The following is a 21665-nucleotide window of genomic DNA, read 5'->3' as shown; positions in this document are numbered from 1 at the left end:
GTATCGCTAATCAGCATTTGTACTTTTATAGTATCTGAAAGTGATCAAAACTGATCACGGTCAGATCTATAATAGTACTAGTGTCACTTTAGTTCGCCCTCCACCCAAAACGCAGTGTTTGCCCGATCAGGCCTGATCGGTCGCCCACACGTGCGTTCGCCCACACCCGCCCCACCGCAGTGACAAAAAATTTATTTTTTTTTGATCACTGCACATTCACTTTACACGCACTGCGGCGATAAAAAAATCAGTTTTGATATTTTTTATCAACCGCAGCGGCCTCCGGTACTTCGCTAGCCTCCCCTTTGTAAGACAGGCTTGCTTTTTTTTTCTTGGGTAGTCTCAGGGAATACCCCTAAATTTAGTTGCCCACATGTCAAACAGGGGGTATTCCTCTGAAGAGGCCTACAGGCTTCTGACCCAGTCGGATGAGGAGTGGGAACCCTCATCTGATGAATCCAGCGGGTCAGAATACGAACCTGTAGAAAGCAGTGGCTCTCTGACCCAAAGTTCGGACGAGGAGGCTGAGGTCCCTGATAGCACCAGGCGTACCCGGCCCCGTGTCGCTAGACCGCAGGTTGCGCAGGATCCGCTTCAAGAGCAGCAGAGTGGGGCTGGTGCTGTCGGATTACGTGGTGAGGCATACACCAGCAGCCCAGCCCTTCCTGGACCTAGTACCAGCACTGCCGTACAACCTGGTGAAGTAGCGAGCACCAGAAGGGCAGTTGAAGCTGGTACGGTGGCACGTGCAGTAGTGACCCCGTCGCAGCCACCGCAAAGACGTGCCCGTAGAGCCCCTAGAATCCCAGAGGTGCTGGCAAACCATGATTGGCAGTCCCCAACTTCAGCCGCACCCGTAGTTTTCCCTTTCACCGCCCAGTCTGGAGTTCGGGTTGAGACGGCTCAGATCGGTTCGGCCCTGGGATTTTTTGAGCTGTTCTTGACTGCGGAGCTTTTAGACTTAGTCGTGGCAGAGACAAACCGGTATGCCACACAATTTATCACCGCTAACCCGGAAAGCTTTTATGCCCAGCCTTTCCGGTGGAAACCAGTCCAAGTTTCCGAATTTAAAACTTTTCTGGGCCTCCTCCTCAACATGGGCCTGACAAAAAAACATGAATTGCGGTCATATTGGTCCACGAACCCAATTCATCACTTGCCCATGTTCTCTGCTGCTATGTCCAGGACACGATTTGAGACCATCCTGCGTTTCCTGCACTTTAGCGACAACACCGCCTCCCGTCCCAGGGGCCACCCTGCTTTTGACCGGCTCCACAAAATTCGGCCCCTCATAGACCATTTCAACCAGAAATTTGCAGATATTTATACCCCAGAGCAAAACATCTGCATAGACGAGTCCCTAATACATTTTACCGGGCGCCTTGGCTTCAAACAATACATCCCAAGCAAGCGCGCCCGGTATGGGGTCAAATTGTATAAGCTCTGTGAAAGGGCCACAGGCTATACCCACAAATTTCGGGTCTATGAGGGAAAAGATCAGACCCTGGAGCCGGTCGGTTGCCCTGACTACCTGGGGAGCAGTGGGAAGACAGTTTGGGACTTGGTGTCACCCTTATTCGGCAAGGGGTACCATCTTTATGTGGACAATTTTTACACAAGTGTGGCCCTCTTTAGGCATTTGTTTCTAGAACGGATTGGCGCCTGTGGTACCGCGCGAACTAGTCGCGCGGGCTTCCCCCAACGGCTCGTTACCACCCGTCTTGCAAGGGGGCAGAGGGCCGCACTGTGTAACGAAGAACTGCTCGCGGTGAAATGGAGAGACAAGCGTGACGTTTACATGCTCTCCTCCATTCACGCAGACACGACAATCCAAATTGAGCGAGCAACCCGTGTCATTGAAAAGCCCCTCTCAGTCCACGACTATAACCTCCACATGGGAGGGGTCGACTTCAATGACCAGATGTTGGCTCCGTATTTAGTTTCTCGACGCACCAGACGCTGGTATAAGAAGGTGTCTGTATATTTAATTCAATTGGCTCTGTACAATAGTTTTGTTCTCTACAGTAAGGCTGGGAGAACTGGATCCTTCCTCAAATTTCAGGAAGAGATCATCGCGAACCTCCTGTATCCAGGAGGTTCCGTGGCCCCATCCACCAGTGTAGTTAGCCGTCTACACGAGCGACACTTCCCCAGTGTCGTTGCTGGTACCTCAAACCGACCGCCACCCCGAAAAAAATGTCGTGTCTGTAGCAGGAGTGGAATAAGGCGTGACACCCGTTATTTCTGTCCTGACTGTCCCGACCACCCTGCCCTATGCTTAGGGGAGTGTTTCCGAAAGTACCACACACAGGTACACCTAGCATAGGGATCACATCTCACCAGGATAGGCACACAGGGCTATTAGGGCCCATTCACTCACAGCTGCTGCAAACGTCTCCTTTCACATGGGACAAAGTGCATAACGCACTTCGCCACATCTTTGGGCGATTTGCGCTTTGCACATTGACCCATGGGGAAGGAGAGGTTTGTTCTATAAAGGTAAAAAAACAAACAAAAAAAAAAAAACAGGTAAGCAAACAGGTTAATGTTTAGTTCCAAAAGTTAAAGTTACATGTTCTGTTCCAAAGTTAATAAAATTATTGCGTTGTGGCCTGGTTTTTTCTTTTTCTTTTTTTTTTTTGTCTTTTTACCTTCCAGGTGGACCAACCGATCTACTAGCTGCAGCACCGATGTGCATTCTGACAGAAGCATTGCGCTGCTGTCAGATTACACGCAAGTCGGTGTATGCGGCGCTGCAAGACGGGATTTTCTCCTCTGCAGTGACAGATACGTTTGCCAAGGCATACGAGCTGAGGAGGAGGCGGCGTTCCTATGCTTTGGCAAGCATTTTGTATATATATATATATATAAAAAAAAAAATCCCGGCAATGATTTATTCATCCACATCGATTGATGCGAATGGAGAAATCTGGTTTGCCAGGGCATACGAGCTAAGTGGGTATGGATGTAGGGCGGAGCTCCTATGTCCTGGCAGACGCCTTTCCCCTCCATTTTTTTTTTTTGGCAGAGATTTTTTCATCCACATTGATCGATGCGAATGAAGAAATCTGTGCCGTTCATTTTTTTCTTTCAGCCCAGAGGCTGAACGGAAAAAAAAATCTCATTACCTGTATGCTCAATATAAGGAGAATAGCAGAAACTCCTAATGCTGGCCATACATGTAATGATTGCGGAGACCCTCAAATGCCAGGGCAGTACAAACACCCCACAACTGACCCCATTTTGGAAAGAAGACACCCCAAGGTATTTGCTGAGGGGCATATTGAGTCCATGAAAGATTGAAATTTTTGTCCTAAGTTAGCGGAAAGTGAGACTTTGTGAGAAAAAACAAAAAAAAATCAATTTCCGCTAACTTATGCGAAAAAAAAAAAAATTCTATGAACTTGCCAGGCCCCTCATTGGATACCTTGGGGTGTCTTCTTTCCAAAGTGGGGTCACATGTGGGGTATTTATACTGCCCTGGCTTTTTAGGGGCCCTAAAGCGTGAGAAGAAGTCTGGGATCCAAATGTCTAAAAATGCCCTCCTAAAAGGAATTTGGGCCCCTTTGCGCATCTAGGCTGCAAAAAAGTGTGACACATCTGGTATCGCCGTACTCAGAAGAAGTTGGGGAATGTGTTTTGGGGTGTCATTTTACATATACCCATGCTGGGTGAGAAAAATATCTTGGTCAAATGCCAACTTTGTATAAAAAAATGGGAAAAGTTGTCGTTTGCCAAGATATTTCTCTCACCCAGCATGGGTATATGTAAAATGACACCCCAAAACACATTCCCCAACTTCTCCTGAGTACGGCGATACCAGATGTGTGACACTTTTTTGATGCCAAGGTGGGCAAAGGGGCGCATATTCCAAAGTGCACCTTTCGTATTTCACCGGTCATTTTTTACAGATTTTGATTGCAAAGTACTTCTCACACATATGGGCCCCTAAATTGCCAGGGCAGTATAACTACGCCACAAGTGACCCCATTTTGGAAAGAAGACACCCCAAGGTATTCCGTGAGGGGCATGGCGAGTTCCTAGAATTTTTTATTTTTTGTCGCAAGTTAGTGGAATATGAGACTTTGTAAGGAAAAAAGAGAAGAAAAAAAAAATCATCATTTTCCGCTAACTTGTGACAAAAAATAAAAAATTCTAGGAACTCGCCGTGCCCTTCACGGAATACCTTGGGGTGTCTTCTTTCCAAAATGGGGTCACTTGTGGCGTAGTTATACTGCCCTGGCAATTTAGGGGCCCATATGTGTGAGAAGTACTTTGCAATCAAAATCTGTAAAAAATGACCGGTGAAATCCGAAAGGTGCACTTTGGAATATGTGCCCCTTTGCCCACCTTGGCAGCAAAAAAGTGTGACACATCTGGTATCGCCGTACTCAGGAGAAGTTGGGGAATGTGTTTTGGGGTGTCATTTTACATATACCCATGCTGGGTGAGAAAAATATCTTGGTCAAATGCCAACTTTGTATAAAAAAATGGGAAAAGTTGTCGTTTGCCAAGATATTTCTCTCACCCAGCATGGGTATATGTAAAATGACACCCCAAAACACATTCCCCAACTTCTCCTGAGTACGGCGATACCAGATGTGTGACACTTTTTTGATGCCAAGGTGGGCAAAGGGGCGCATATTCCAAAGTGCACCTTTCGTATTTCACCGGTCATTTTTTACAGATTTTGATTGCAAAGTACTTCTCACACATATGGGCCCCTAAATTGCCAGGGCAGTATAACTACGCCACAAGTGACCCCATTTTGGAAAGAAGACACCCCAAGGTATTCCGTGAGGGGCATGGCGAGTTCCTAGAATTTTTTATTTTTTGTCGCAAGTTAGTGGAATATGAGACTTTGTAAGGAAAAAAGAGAAAAAAAAAAAATCATCATTTTCCGCTAACTTGTGACAAAAAATAAAAAATTCTAGGAACTCGCCATGCCCCTCACGGAATACCTTGGGGTGTCTTCTTTCCAAAATGGGGTCACTTGTGGCGTAGTTATACTGCCCTGGCAATTTAGGGGCCCAAATGTGTGAGAAGAACTTTGCAATCAAAATGTGTAAGAAATGACCGGTGAAATCCGAAAGGTGCACTTTGGAATATGTGCCCCTTTGCCCACCTTGGCAGCAAAAAAGTGTGACACATCTGGTATCGCCGTACTCAGGAGAAGTTGGGGAATGTGTTTTGGGGTGTCATTTTACATATACCCATGCTGGGTGAGAGAAATATCTTGGCAAACGACAACTTTTCCCATTTTTTTATACAAAGTTGGCATTTGACCAAGATATTTTTCTCACCCAGCATGGGTATATGTAAAATGACACCCCAAAACACATTCCCCAACTTCTCCTGAGTACGGCGATACCAGATGTGTCACACTTTTTTGCTGCCAAGGTGGGCAAAGGGGCACATATTCCAAAGTGCACCTTTCGGATTTCACCGGTCATTTCTTACACATTTTGATTGCAAAGTTCTTCTCACACATTTGGGCCCCTAAATTGCCAGGGCAGTATAACTACGCCACAAGTGACCCCATTTTGGAAAGAAGACACCCCAAGGTATTCTGTGAGGGGCATGGCGAGTTCCTAGAATTTTTTATTTTTTGTTGCAATTTAGTGGAATATGAGACTTTGTAAGAAAAAAAAAAAAATCATCATCATTTTCCGCTAACTTGTGACAAAAAATAAAAAGTTCTATGAACTCACTATGCCCATCAGCGAATACCTTAGGGTGTCTACTTTCCGAAATGGGGTCATTTGTGGGGTTTTTCTACTGTTTGGGCATTGTAGAACCTCAGGAAACATGACAGGTGCTCAGAAAATCAGAGCTGTTTCAAAAAGCGGAAATTCACATTTTTGTACCATAGTTTGTAAATGCTATAACTTTTACCCAAACCATTTTTTTTTTGCCCAAACATTTTTTTTTTATCAAAGACATGTAGAACTATAAATTTAGCGAAAAATTTATATATGGATGTCGTTTTTTTTGCAAAATTTCACAGCTGAAAGTGAAAAATGTCATTTTTTTGCAAAAAAATCGTTATATTTTGATTAATAACAAAAAAAGTAAAAATGTCAGCAGCAATAAAATACCACCAAATGAAAGCTCCATTAGTGAGAAGAAAAGGAGGTAAAATTCATTTAGGTGGTAAGTTGCATGACCGAGCGATAAACGGTGAAAGGAGTGTAGTGCCGAAGTGTAAAAAGTGGCCTGGTCATGAAGGGGGTTTCACCTAGCGGGGCTGAAGTGGTTAAAAGTCGCACAGCCGTTGATGAATTAGACCAGGCGTATAGCTATTAGTCTGACCTCTAGTGGTTCTTTTTCGGTTAGACGGGTTCATATTCAGTTAAACTGGTCTAATGCATTTGCACATGAAAAAAGTTGCATCTTTGCGGCAAAAAGTTGCATGTCTCCAGGAAAGTGCGACTTTTAATGCACTTCAGCACTGACAACAGATGAGGAAAAGTATGTCAGCCCTGGTGTGGAATAGAAATTAGATTGTTTTTGCGTCAAAAAAGGCACACCTACATAAATAGGTCGCAAAAGTTAGAAAACTGAATTAGTCTAAAAAATCTAAATAGTTGAACAAGGCACAAAAGCCTCAAAATCAGGCCCAATTTCAGACCGTCCAAAACAGCATCTTTTAGACTAAAAACAGGCGCAAAACTTTTAGTAAATGTGCCCCAAAGACTGCTGAAGATGCGCCTAATTTTGGATGGAAAGTGAGGGCTTATTATACCGGTCTTTGTCAATGAACCCCACTAATTTAACATGCAAATAAACGTAGTAAAAAGTGCTTTTTTTTTGCAATGCGTTTTCTAAAAGCAGCACAAAAGCAACATGTAAACTCGGCTTCAGGCTGGAGCTACACCTAGATTTTTTGTAAGAAAACTGAAGGTGCTTCCACGTGTTCAGATTTTTTTATGCGGTTTTGGAAGCAAAATCAGGTGTGGGTCATAAAGGAGAGAAAGTATTAAAGACAGATAATAGCTCTCGTCTTTTTTGAATCCATCTTGACTTCAAAAACTGCATCAAGAAACCTGACTGTGTGGCCGTATCCTTATTGATTCCGACTAATGAGCTACAGCTGCAATCCAACGCAGTAAACTGAGTGGTACGCAATTTTGTAGACTGCAGCTGTCCCTCGATCAAATCAATAAGCTACATAAAGTCTAGGTGTAGCTCCAGCCTCATGTGCCATAGGACGCTCAGTGTTCAGGTTACTGGCGATGTTGTAAAACCTTTACAGCCAATAGTGAGTAAATGACTCGGAGAAAACATCTGCTCCAGTATGGAAGTAAAGAAAATGACACTGATCACCCTTCTCTAAGATATTTTTCCAGGCATACGTAAACTTCAAAGGCAGAAATGTCTGCTTTCACAGCTATTCACTTCATACATATCAGGTTGCTAGGCTATTCATTCAGGAAAAGAATATTGATAAAGGCAAACACACTAATTGGGCCCCGAAAAGAGTAATTAGTGAGCAAGTGGAGGTGGGAGTAGACTGCGCTAGCTAGAGGCTTGTTAGCCAATTCTCAGAAAGCAGGTGCACTCAGCTAAACCCCCAATGTCGCTCCGGTGAAACGCCCCTCAGAGGATGGTAGGGACAGAGGCTATTAACCCTAAGGGTGCTGCCACACGTTCAGGTTCTTTGATGCAGTTTTCGAAGACAAAAAAAGGAGTGGATTAAGCAAAAAAAGAGAAGTTGAATCTGTCCTTAATACTTTCTCTCATTTTAAGATCCACTCCTGATATTGGCTTCAAAAACTGTATCAAAAAGCCTGAAAGTGTGGCAGCACCCTCACTAACACCATGGCGGTTATTTAGAAAGAACAGCATTTTATGCCGGGCTTTGACTCCCCTTGTGCTGCTGAAGGATGCACCTAATTTACCATAAATTAGACTCCCCTTCGGCACTCCGTGCACCTGGAGTGATCATGACTCCACCCCTGACTGGAGTAATTTTTCGCCAATATTTACATCTGTTTCCAGGAAGATGTAAATATTGGCAGAAAAAAAACAATGCAACTAAATATTATCACAAAAAATCACAAAAAGGGGTCTTGCCTTTTTTTTTTTACATCAAAATATGGCATATGGATGTTAATAAATGACCTCCCATGTGTTTTGTGAAGGCTGGCAATGCTGTGGGCTTCAGAATATTTATCATGCAAAGAAAAATCATCTGAATTAAGGTACAAAAGAGAGTTTACACACAGATGCAAAAAGGAACAGAAGACCCCCAAAATACAAAAGATTAAATAAAAAAGTAAAACATTTGTAGGTGTAAAAACTATAAAGGTCTAGGTATTTTTTTAAATGTGAAATGGGTAGTGTCAAGGTAACTTTATGAAAACGTTATACATTTTTCATGATTTTCCCTACTCTGCTATACAGCTAGGGTCCCTCCTTCCATCCCTGCACCAGAATGGGTCCTCCAGGGAAGTTCTCAGCTTGAATTCTCCATATCACAAGTGCTGTATTTCATCTGCATTACAACTGTCAGTTTGCTCTGGGTCTGGACATTTGCAGAGCGTTGAAATGTTGCTGCTATATACAGAATAGGACCATTGATCAGCTATCAACTCTTTTCAGTAGTCAAATCCTGGTCAAAATGGTTCTCAATACATCATTAGGCAATAAGGCAACACATTTTTTCAAGATTTAAGGTAAGTTTGCATTTGAGTTGCTTCTCAAAGTTCAGATAAAAAAAAAACTGCAAGTCTCTGCAGAGCTCACTTATAGTTTGGAACCAACGCTCTCTCTACACTGCCCTGTGTAATGGTGCCACGAATCATCCAATGAATGAGCAAAACTCGTTCTTTGGGTAAAAACACTGCCGATGTGACACCCAAAAACATCATTTGTCAGCAGCAGATCATGCTGTGTTGCAGTCCGCCTTTAATGTACAAATGAAAGCTGAGACTAAAAAGTTGCAGGCCTCCTCCAGCATTGCAAATAACTAGCGATGCATGGTCAGATTATCCTGCAAAATGGATATAGGTCGCCTATACTTAGCTCGTTTATATCTTCTAATGCAGGGATGCCCAACCTGCGGCCTTCCAGCTGTTGCAAATCTACAACTCCCAGCATTCCTAGACAGCCTACTGCTATTAGCCTGGGAGTTGTAGTTTTACAACAGCTGGAGGACCGCAGGTTGAGCATCCATTTTCTAAAGTGTAGTATTATTTCTACTCAACCAGTCCTAGAATTAAGAATTTTTCTTCTGCTTAATGAACAGTTCGCCTCATCTTTGAAACCCATCACTACGGATAAAACACCAGTTCCTACGTGTGGTTTTCCAAATCCGGTGGGTCCTTGATATGAGGATGAGAGGCTCTATGGATGACTTTTTAATAATAAGAAATGTGGGAGGCATGCGTCACTCAGCCTTCATTACGTGCATCCATCACTTGCTAAAAAGCTTCTAACTAAGCTCCTAGAACAAGGTTCTAGGAAATCCTTCATATCAGCAGCTAAATCCTACGTGTGTCTATATTCATCACAGCTTGTACTTAATCCACTGAAGCTAACCGTATGAATTTTTAGCTTAACTGAGTGACAATAAATCCTTCAGAGAAGGTGAAGGCTGTGCTAATATTGGCACCCAAACTGTACGGAAAACATATGTCTTTCTTTCCCACTCATAAATGAATCATCAGTTGAAGACATGAATTCATGGATCAGTAAACAGCCATATACCATATGAACTACAACTACCCTGCCCTGTAGCAAACACGACTATCGCAACACGCCTGTAATATTGCCACCTCATCCATTGTCACCATACAATTGATCACGTATTCATTTACCAGTATAAGATTTGGCTTTCATGTTGGGTATATTCATCTGCCTACTGTATGTGCCTTTAGTTAAGGCTACTTGCACACGACCGTATGTGTTTTGCGATCCGCAAAAAAACAAAAACGGATGACATCCGTATGCCATCCATTATTTTTTTTGGCGGATCCATTGTAACAATGCCTAAAACGGACAAGAATAGGACATGTTCTATTTTTTTTTGTGGGCCTACAGAACAGACATACTGATACGGACAGCACACGTTGGGCTGTACGCATTTTCTGCGGACCCATTGAAATGAATAGGTTCGCATCCTATCCGCAAAAAAACGATATCATTATCTGTGTAAGTGTGTATACATAGATAGCTGTCATTCACTGATAGCTGTACAAGGGGGAGGTATTATCAGTGATTGATAGCATTCTCTGTGTAAGAGTGTATATATAGATAGCTGTACAAGGGGGAGGTGTTATCAGTGATTGATAGCATTCTCTGTGTAAGAGTGTATACATAGATAGCTGTACAAGGGGGAGGTGTTATCAGTGATTGATAGCATTCTCTGTGTAAGAGTGTATACATAGATAGCTGTACAAGGGGGAGGTGTTATCAGTGATTGATAGCATTCTCTGTGTAAGTGTGTACACATAGATAGCTGTCAGTCACTAATAGCTGTACAAGGGGGGAGGTGTTATCAGTGATTGATAGCATTCTCTGTGTAAGAGTGTTTACATAGATAGCTGTCAGGCACTGATAACTGTACACAGGGGAGGTATTATCAGTGATTGCATTCTCTGTGTAAGTGTGTATACATAGATAGCTGTCAGTCACTGATAGCTGTACAAGGGGGGAGGTGTTATCAGTGATTGATAGCATTCTCTGTGTAAGTTTGTATACATAGATAGCTGTCAGTCACTAATAGCTGTACAAGGGGGGAGGTGTTATCAGTGATTGATAGCAGTCTCTGTGTAAGAGTGTATACATAGATAGCTGTCAGTCACTAATAGCTGTACACAGGGGAGGTGTTATCAGTGATTGATAGCATTCTCTGTGTAAGTGTGTATACATAGAGCTGTCAGTCACTGATATCTGTACACAGGGGAGGTGTTATCAGTGATTGATAGCATTCTCTGTGTAAGAGTGTATACATAGATAGCTGTACAAGGGGGAGGTGTTATCAGTGATTGATAGCATTCTCTGTGTAAGAGTGTTTACATAGATAGCTGTCAGTCACTGATAGTTGTACACGGGGAGGTGTTATCAGTGATTGATGGCATTCTCTGTGTAAGTGTATATACATGTAGCCGTACTCTTAAAGGGGTTGTTTCACCTCAGATATTAGGGGCATATCGCTAGGATATTCCCCCAGTGTCTGATAGGTCCAGGTCTCACCTTTCGGACCCGCACCTATCTTTAGAACAGAGCCCTCAAAGTGAAGGAGGGCGCACTGCACATGGGACCACCTACCAATATACCCACATATCTTTTCCCACAAAACTATACATCAATCTGCTCAGCTCCTCCTGCTCTATGACATGCCGACAGATTGCATTTTGTTGTGACAGGTCCTCATTAAATGAGTATTTATAGGATGTCAGCAGTTCAGAGAAAAAGGGCTACAAATATGGAGCCATCAGTGTAAAACATAAAGCAACCCTGTCTACAGATAAAATGCAAGTGAAGGCCATAGAAAAACTGTTGAAACTGTTAATAAAGTTAATTTTTACCCAAAATTACTAAAATGCAAAAATTGCCCCTAAAAGTGATCATAGCCTTACCATTTTCAGTCAAACAATCACTGTGACCAGAGACCCCCTGTACTGACTCAATTAGGGCATCACACATTGCATTTATTGCCATAATACAAGCAGATGTTCCCCCATTTTGGCTAAACAGCTTTAAACACATCACATCTGCCTATATTTTGCTTATGGCAATAAAGTGAAGATTGTTTTTGCATCTTTAGTGAGTGCTGATCCACTTCTACTTCAATGGTATAGGACTGCCGAAATGAAAAAGATTACAGCCAAAAATGCTGTGATTACGGAGGTAAACAAAACTCCCCTTTTCTAATAGGAGTCTGTTAATATATCCAGCAGCCTAACACTGGACCAATGGGGGAAAAGGATTCTAAAATAGAAAGATTGAGACATAGGGCAGTAATAATACTTTAGTTCCACAGAGAATTAAGTGGCCAATTCAGCCTCAGTAGACGTAGAATGTAGATCGATAGGTTTGCATGTACACGGTGCAGTAAAAGTCTCTTTGGAACGTATGGTATTATGGAAGGTATTCATGTGTGAAGAAAGTTATGAGAACCAGCATTGTTCTGTAAAAGGAGGGATAATAAGGAAGGATCAATAGAAGGAAGGATTACATTTCACCCCAGGAATTGCAGATAGAGACACACAGGTCTCCTTACGTGACCCTATTAACCAACTATATATCCAGTAGAACCAGTTTACTAGTAACAGAGTCAAACCAATAAACCTCATAGCATTATATTACGCCACTCAAAATCAAAATGGGTTGTCTCATCTTAGACACTAGTGGCATATCGCAAGGATATGCCGCCAGTGTCATAAAGGTGTGGTTCACTCCCCTGGGACCCACATCTATATCCAGAACGGGACCCCCAAATTGAGCAGAAAGCAGCCGCCATAAGCAGCCACCCATCCATTAATTTCTAGGGGGCACCGAATATAGCCGAACTGTCTAACCTGTCTCCAGCAGTCCCATAGAACTGAAAGGAGCGGTGTCCAGAAATGCGCAGTGTGATCTTATTCACTTTTGGAGAGTCGGGACCCACAGCTATCTGACTTTCATGGCATATCCCAGTGATATGCCATAAAAGTCTGAGGTGACATAACCCTTTTAAAGGTGGTGGGTTTAGAAAACTCATTATCATGTTAACAGTGGTGTACTGCCAATGGCAGCAGACCACACAGTTGCTATGGGGCCCGTGAGATTGGGGGGCCCGGCCAGGCTGAATGGCCCTGCCCCCTCACTTTCTTATCTTACAAGCCAGCCTACACAGCAGAAGGAAGTTTTACATAGTAGTGCCCACCGTTTGTATTGGCTCCCTGCCTGTAAGCCAGATACAGGTGGCTAATAAGCAGGGAGATGCCCCAATGCTGTCTCTGCTTATTAGCCAGCTGAATTTCAGCAGCATCATGTCTGGTCTCAGTGGTGTGTCTCTGGGTCCCACTGCCATTGCAATGAGGTGACAAGAGGCCCATAGCTCTTGCAGAGAAAAGTTTGGAACTCACCCCCCAGTGTGACGACCGCGGCCATGCCCAGTGACTGCCTCAATGACCAGCACATTGGCGATCTCAGTAAGTAGGAGAGGCTGCAGGCCTGGTGCACTTTGTGTGTGAGTGACTGTTAGTGTAATATTCAGGGCGGTCCAGCCATCCCCAGTGTCATTGCTATGGGGGGTGAGTTCCAAACTTTTCTCTGCAAGAGCTATGGGCCTCTTGTCACCTCATTGCAATGGCACCGGGACCCAGAGACACACCACTGAGACCAGACATGATGCTTCTGAAATTCAACTGGCTAATAAGCAGAGACAGCATTTGGGCATCTCCCTGTTTATTAGCCACCTGTATCTGGCTTACAGGCAGGGAGCCAATACGAACGGTGGGCACTACTATGTAAAACTTCCTTCTGCTGTGTAGGCTGGCTTGTAAGATGAAAAAGTGAGGGGGCAGGGCCATTCAGCCTGGCCGGGCCCCCCAATCTCACGGGCCCCAGCCATCCCCAGTGTCATTGGGCAGACTAGATGGGCCAAATGGTTCTTATCTGCCGACACATTCTATGTTTCTATGTTCTATGTTACTGCCATATAACAGATAACACTGCTGAAGAAGGTCCTGGTAGACCGAAACGTCCGATGACTTTGATTGTGGATAATTCTATTTATATCCGTATCTGGATCAGAAATTTGGAAATTATATGTACAATAAATGAACCCTTTAATTGCATCATACTATTTGAGTGCAGTGGATTTTCTTGAACTTAGATGATCATCTTAGGTCATGAACAATGGCCAGACACTGAGGTCATGACAGTCCCTTGCCTGGTACCTTACTATGTGATTACTATCAGTGATCGCCCATCTTGCAGATGTTCACCCATAAAATAACAGATTACAATACTTGTAGGAAATCTCTTGCACTAACTTGCTTCTTTGGTGAAAGGGTTTCACCCATCTCATCCCACCTCTGGAACCTACTGTCTGCAGGACGGGGCATCCAACATGCTCTCTATTTATTCTCCATTCGCTCTGCTATTTTTAGAAGTCCCATAGCTGTAAATGAAGGGTGGTCGCGCTTGCGAGGTGTGTTCTCCTTCACTTTGGCGGTCTGGTGATAAAGGCAGGTCCCCTATCTGACATTGGTGGCATATCCTAGAGATATGCCACCAATGCCGGAGATGGGAATACCCCTTTAACATTCCTATTCCAACTAGCCTAACGAAATTATAGTAAAGAATAAATGTTCTCAGTCCCACTGCACTTGTCATCTATACATACTTCGATTAGATGCTCCAGGCTTGATCTCAATGGCAGTCCTGCTCCATGTTTCCTTCTCTACCTGAGACATGCGGTCACGTGTTAACTGGTAGGATTCGTCAGTAGCACATACGGTGATCTTATCCTGTATAGTGCCAATGCAAGTCAGTTGCTTCTCTCCATTCCTAGGGCAGACATTGAAGAACTATTAAGCATCTCTATAATATATATAAAATAGCCCTCAGTAGACCTTCATGAGCTGTGCAAGCCAGAAGGACTAAAAACAATTAGCAAGAATTATTTTAAAGAACAATGCTAATCTTAATATACATCACAAATATGATATGAGGCACTACCTTCTGTAAACACCTCCAAAAAACTGGGGCAATATTGTCACCACTCTAATGTGTTGGATCAAGGGTTAAAGTTACATGGCCGCGCTGCTAATGAAGGCATATATTGCCCCAGTGCAGAAATGGAATAAAGAACATTGCTGTCATTAAATGGAAGACTGCTTAAAAAACAAGGATACCAATATCGTATTTGCTCCTACACCATTGCACTGTAATGCAGATGCCAAACAATTCTGCCAATCCTACAGGCGGCCATGCACATTACACAGACGTAGGCTGATGCTTGAACAGTAGTTCAACAAATGATCGTCTACTGATTGGTTTGCAGCCATACACATTTTAATCCATACTGGCCGTTACAGTTGTTCAAACTGGCCATACATGTTCAATAACACTGGGAGAAAGATCTTTCTGGCTAGGTCCTTTCACAGATCTTTTTCCTCCACCATCAGCCTTTCTTTTGTCCAACTATTGAGTGAAAATTCCAGACACGGTCCAACTCTGTTTCAAGTGATGATGATCTGTTATCAGGTGGCTAAAACAATCATTTGTTGCTAAATGTACCCAATGAATGATAATTTTGGTTCAAATCGTCCATTTTGATCAACCTTAGACTAATGTTCATGGGTATCTGTAACCCTTTAGTGACCGCCAATATACCTTTTTACAACAGTCACTAAGAGGCCTTTTTACGGCGGCCTAGTCTAAGCACTCCAAGGATTTCCCTGTGCAGTTAAAAGCAGATGCTTAAAAGTTGGGTTCCTGCTGTACCTGGCCCGATCAGCAAAAGAGTCAATCCTGGCTGTTCAACCACTTAAATGCCATGGTTAATAGTTCCCACAGCATCTAAGTGGTTTAAAAGGTGGGGGCTCCACCAGCCCCTACTTACAGAGTATCCCTACCAGGTTGCATCTCTCTAGAGCAGGCTGCGGGTGACTGTCAGTATAGCACTGATAACATAATACACTGTAATGCATAAGCAGTACAGTGTATTATAGTAGCAATCAAAAGATCGCCTGCTAAAGTCCCTTATGGAACTAGTAAATGGTTAAACAAACTTAACGTTTTATTAAATAAAAAAAATCTCCATGCTAAAAAAATACATTTTTTGCCACATATTTGGTACCGCAGTGTCCATATTACCCACATTACACAATTACCATGTAATATATTCCGTATGGTAAATGACATAAAAAAAGACAGAGCTGCTGTTTTTTGCTTAATGGCCCAAAAAATAAATAAATAATAAGCAATCACAAAATGTTATGCAGCTCCATAGATCAAAAAATAAAAATGTTATTTGTCTTGGGATGTGGTGATGAAATTTTTTTAATTTATCATGCAAAATTGTAGAAAAAAAAACAACCAAACAACTTTATATATATATATATATATATTTTTTTTTTTTTTCTGTAATCGTACTGACCCACAGAATAAAGTTATAACTTTATGTATACAGAAAAATGAACACCAAAATAGTGTCATTGAAAGCTACAACTTGTCCCTAAAAAAAAAGCCCTTATACGACTACATCGATAGGAAAATAAAACAGGTATAGCTCTTCGAATGAAGCAATGAAAAAATGAAAAAAAAATTAAAATTAGCTTGGTCAATAAAACCCAAAACAGGGTGGTCACTAAGAGGTTAAGGCTCATGAGTTATTTGCAGCTCTGTATCTGGCTTCTGGCTTTTATCTTTTTATGTGATTAAACAATTAAAACATTTAAATGTTTAAAAGAGTTATCCAACTTTAACTTTTTTAACAGACCCCTTCAGAGTGGCCAGACTCGCAGTGGGGTTCATACTTACCTGTTCTATGCCGCTGGGTCTCGGGTCTCTGGTAATCAATGGGACAGCGTGTGACCACTGCAGCGAATCACTGGATGCAGCAGTGACATGTTACCCATGCAGTATGTCACTGGGTCACGTGTCATCCGTGTGGCCAATGATTGGCTGCAGTGGTCACAAGTGGCCCCATCAACAGAATGTTGATTCCCAGACACCAGGGATCTGCAGAGATGGACGTTTTTCGCTCTTCACTTTGGCTAGTAGAGTCAGGTCCTGAATAGGTGAGACCTCTGTATGATTTCAATAAGCTCTAAGAGAACTTACAATATGTCTTACATCTGTCTTCATAAAACAGCTCCTTTAAAAAGGGGATTTTCTTCTTAAAAACTGAGGGTCTTCAAGATTAAGAAGGGGATATCCAAAGTCTATGGGGTTCATTTGTTAAGGGGCTTTCGACTTTTTTACCAGCCATGTGTTATGGACGTTCCCGCGACAGGTGGCAGGAGATCGGTGAGACTGGCAACACGTGGTTTGATCTGACATGTTGATCTGGTGCTTCCAGTTTCTGGTGCTTCCATTGCTCCTTTGAAGTTAAAGGGGTTGTCTCACCTTGCAATTTGAGCACAGCCTGGCTCTTTAGCTGTGCACTTTCAGTTCATTCTTGGGGCCGTCACACCTTATTTGATTGATGGCACAGGGAGCGCCTACAGCTTGTCTGTGCCGTGCTCGCTCCCCTGGCTGAGAGTGCAATGGCGCACTATATTACAAAGTTAAAAGCCGGCCGAACAGCTGTCATCTATCACAGATGACAGCCTAGATTCCAAACATGTAGTAGTTCACCCCCATGCCTGGAGCTGCTTTTTCTTGTGTTGAAGAGCTCCAAGGCTTCTGACATTATCGGGAGCTGTTCAACACAGTACATAGGAGGTGGCTGGGACAGGAGGGAGATCCCGGCCACCATACCTGCCAGCTCTGTACTTCCCAATGAGCAGGCGCGGCCACCGCTGCTAGATTGCAGTGGTGGCCGTAACCCCTGACAATGGGCATGCTCTAAAGGGCTACAAAATGAGGATTTTCTAGGAGAGGAGGTAGTTTTGAAGCATGAAGTATATTAGTAAATTGTTTATTATTGGGTTATATTGAACATAACTACCATTTTCCAAGTGAGACAACCCCTTTAATTCTGTCCTTTCCCTTTTGTATTTTGTATGGGTTCTGTGTGTTGCATTTCCCTATTGTTTGTATTAGGCCTGAAGGAGACTCCTGTTCGTCCTTCCTTTTGGAGGAACAGGTAGTCTCATCCCTGCCATTAGTACCAGGGTCCTATAGGGCTTAATAGGACTCTAAGTATTCTTGCGTATGAACTCACCTACCTTTGGGGTCTGTTCATACTGGTAGTCAGCCAGGATTTTGGTTAGGGTTTTCACTAGGTGTCCATTTTCCTTCCCTAGTTCTCAGGCCTTATTCCCTGTACCCCCTTCCCTCCTATGCTCGGTGTGGTGTTTCCCTCCCACACCAAAGTGTGACACCATGCGACAACATTTAGTCACACAGCCGGTTTTTACACTCCTCATCATAAATTAGCTGAATCTTATGGCAGCATTGGGGGGGAATCTAAGACCGGCATAAAAAAACAGTCTTAGTAAATATATACAGAGCAGCTTTGATCAGTCATATCTCATTTATGACATTTATTTGGTCATGATAATGCATAGTATATGGACAGCCTTATCTATAGACCAAGGCCTGATGTATGCTCAGTATTTCCCACAAATCACATAGAACATTCTTACTAAAGCAGGAAAAGGTAAAAAAACAAAAACAAAGTAGTTCTCACCATGAGGTGCCCTGTCTAATGCACTCGAAACTTGACTGAGGTTTATCTTTAATCTCTCTAGAGAGGTAGAAGGCAAAGACCCGAGCTCTGTCATCTGACCCAGAGATGGGACAAGGAATCTTGATGTACTGTTGGTTATAAAAAAAATAATCTTGTTAAATTGCAGAAGACGTACAGCACCTAATATTTCTTCCAGAAATGGTCAGCTTTAAAGGTGCTCACTTTATTTTATTAAATGCAAAATGTATGTTTGTTTAACTCTATGACTCTCATTGCAATCTCAGCCAAACAGATATTAAAATACTGCTACTGGATAAGAGAGAGTTAAAGGTGCTGTATGAGGTTAGGAAGAGAATGAACTGCCTTTTTTCACAGAAACACCACCTTTGTACATGGGTGTGCTTATTTTTTCTCCTATATTTGTGTAAATGTTAGAATATTTGCCAGGGCTGGAGTCCGAGACCCAACATGGCCCCCGACACCCCCACACTCCACCCCCGTCCAACCCAGCTGGCGGACATGGTGTAAAACCGGCTGCGCATATTATAAATATTGTCGCACGGCTGGTTAACAAAGGGGACTTGTGATAATTTTACGCCTATGTCCCATTGACTTTTTATATGGTTATATAATACTGTTAGCAAAGAAATTACATCATCCACTTATATCTTTAAAGTGAACTCCAACATTGCTCATTATTTTATGCACAAATCTAGACTTTTATTCACCTATAGCAAACATTTAGGGGCACATTTATTAAAACCAGCGTTTTAGATGCTGGTCTTAATAAAGCCCTGCACTGGTGGTGGATCCACCACAGTTCTGTAGAGGAGTCGGTCTCTTCATAACTTCGGTGGATCCACTGCCGCTTCTAAATTTAAGACAACTTCCTAGCTGTCTTACAGTTAAGACCATTTTCTACGCCTAAAACAGGTGTAGAAAATGGTAAATGAGAGGGGCCTGCTGGCCCGTTCCCTTCCCCGCACCCTCCACGCCCACTGTCTTAGACCTGGCGTGAGATTGCGGTGCAAAGGTTCTACAAAAAAAATACGCCTAATATAGATGTATTTCTGGTTAGTAAATGACCCCCTTATCTTGGTACTCCTCTCTTAAAAAGTGATACACTTATTTCCGCGGACAAAGTCATCAGCTTCTCCTGTTCCATTATAGCCTCACTGCACAGTAACATTCAGTGAATCTAATGCCAAATACTATGGATCCCTGCTACTAAAACGTTATTATTACTCTTGCTGTGGGTGAGGGAGAGGCCCACCTAGGGCCCAACTTCTCGCCTAGCTGTGATTCTGAATTATTGGTATATAGTTAGCAATAGCATCTTTGTAATATATCTGCATTTTCTCTTTATGTGGAATTCATTTGCCAAGTGTAGGAAAGATTTGCTGGTATCTGGAGACTAATAAATCACAATGGCTTCTGCTGATGGATCCTATCATAGCTTCATTTTTGTGCCACCACAGCATCCAAATATGAATAGTCTGGATGGTCATGTGTAATCAGCAGTGCATTTTATGTGCTACATGTAATGTAAGGAATTCAAGATCCATTAACTACGACCTGTTGATGGTTTCCATGTGGCAAAAGGAATTTTCTTTCCACATTGTAAAAAAAAATAGTACCGAAGGTATTAAAAGATGATAGACTTCATTGGTTGACTGCATGGCTTAGGGGAGGTATATATATATGTATCGCTACACCGACCACAGGGTTAATGGGACAGATTTATTCTGGGCCATCAATAAAATAGATTACTCAACATACTGTATATTCTACACAATTTGAAAATAAAGAAAGGCCAGTAGACTATATACCTCATGTAAATTATTGGCCATGGCTTATACAATAATACATATTTAAAAGGCTACATGCACATGACCGTTGTGTGTTTTGCGGTCCGCAATTTGCGGAACGGCACGGACAGCCATTGATATAACTGCCTATTCTTGTCCGCAAAATGGACAAGAATAGGACGTTATATTTTTGGAGCGGACCACGGAATGGAGCAACAGATGCAGACAGCACACCCATGCATGTAATAAAAAATGTAGCATAGTCACTGAGTTAGGGCTTGTTCACAATGCACGGGCGGTCCGCAATGCACGGGCACCGACCGTGGCCCAGCTGCATGGGGATCATGGACCCATACACTTCAATGGGTCCGCGATCCCTCAGTTCCGCAAAAAGATAGAGCAAGTTCTATCTTTTTGCGGTGCGGAGGCACGGAATGGAACCCCAGAAAGCACTCTGTAGTGCGTCCGTAGTGTTCCGTTCCGTGCTTCTGTTCCACACCGTTCCGCATCTCCGGATTTGCGGACCCATTGAAGTGAATGGGTCTGCATCCGTCATGCGGAATGCACATGGAACCGTGCCTGCGTTTTGTGGATATGCAAATGCGGTCCTCAATACGGCAACGGGCAGCACATTTTCGTGTGAACGAGACCTTATTCAATAAAATGTATCTGTATAGCGCCACCTGCTTACTCAGAAGGTCGCACATGCTCAGTTTCATCTTTTAACTGCCTCCTCAGCTGTGATAGGGAGAGCTGAGACACACCTCCTGAGCTGTGATAGGAAGAGCTGAGACACGCCCCCTGAGCTGTGATAGGAAGAGCTGAGACACGCCCCCTGAGCTGCAGCAGAAAAGACACTCCCCTTGAGCTCTAAGCTTGATATAAATCTAGCAGAGCAACGAATCTCTGGATCCATGTGAGGTACAGGGCTGGTTCTAGCTTTGTAAGAAACAGACTGGCATGTGCTATATGATATCTGATTTTTTACATAAGTCAAGGGATAAACCCTTTAATCGCTAGAGATAAAATTACTTTTATTACTAATTACTAATTTTAAAATCGCTACATGCTGGAATCTCAGAGCAACTTCCAGGCTACTTTTTTCTCCATAACATGATAATCTCTTGGTTAAAAAAAATAAAATCACCTTCAAATTTGTGCATAAACTCTAGAAATTAAAGGGGTTGTCAGGGCTTTTAATATTGATGACCTATCTCTTCCTGCTCTCCGCTGTATGTCTATGGCAAAGCAGCAGCAGAGCAGGAAGAGAGAAGAGAGACGGCACATGCCCACTGCGAGCGCCGTCTCCTCATACAGCTGATCGGCAGGGGTCCCGGGTGTCAGACCCCCGCCGATCTGATATTGATGACCTATCTGGAGGATAGGTCATCAATATTAAAGGCCTGGAGAACCCCTTTAAATCGCTCCAGCAATGCCTAGTTAGCTGCAACAACTTTATAGAGAATTGGAAGCTACTCAATGCATTTCCTATGGACAGCAATTTCACAAGGATTTTTTGCAAATGTGACAAAAAAGTTTAGGTCTAGCCTCAGCCTAAG

The 21665-nt window shown here is 43.0% G+C and overlaps 1 protein-coding gene across 2 annotated transcripts in view; it reads right to left on the bottom strand.

Moving 5' to 3' along the window:
* ELL3 (elongation factor for RNA polymerase II 3) overlaps positions 1-21665 on the bottom strand; it is a 118998-nt gene that overhangs the window by 51560 nt on the left and 45773 nt on the right. Inside the window, exons 3-4 of one of the 2 annotated variants that reach the window (XM_044283243.1) lie at positions 18299-18426; positions 14342-14505 (exon numbers count right to left, since the gene is read on the bottom strand). The exons of the other annotated variant lie outside the window; for it this stretch is intronic. Coding sequence (XP_044139178.1) covers positions 14342-14505; positions 18299-18426 — 292 coding nt within the window. The remainder of the gene's footprint in view (positions 1-14341; positions 14506-18298; positions 18427-21665) is intronic. 2 annotated transcript variants of the gene reach the window in all.

This window comes from Bufo gargarizans, chromosome 2 (assembly GCF_014858855.1).
Source record: "Bufo gargarizans isolate SCDJY-AF-19 chromosome 2, ASM1485885v1, whole genome shotgun sequence".
Lineage (NCBI taxonomy): Eukaryota > Metazoa > Chordata > Amphibia > Anura > Bufonidae > Bufo > Bufo gargarizans.
The sequence above is the reverse complement of the archived record's forward strand: the minus strand, read 5'-3'. Positions and strand labels throughout refer to the sequence as shown.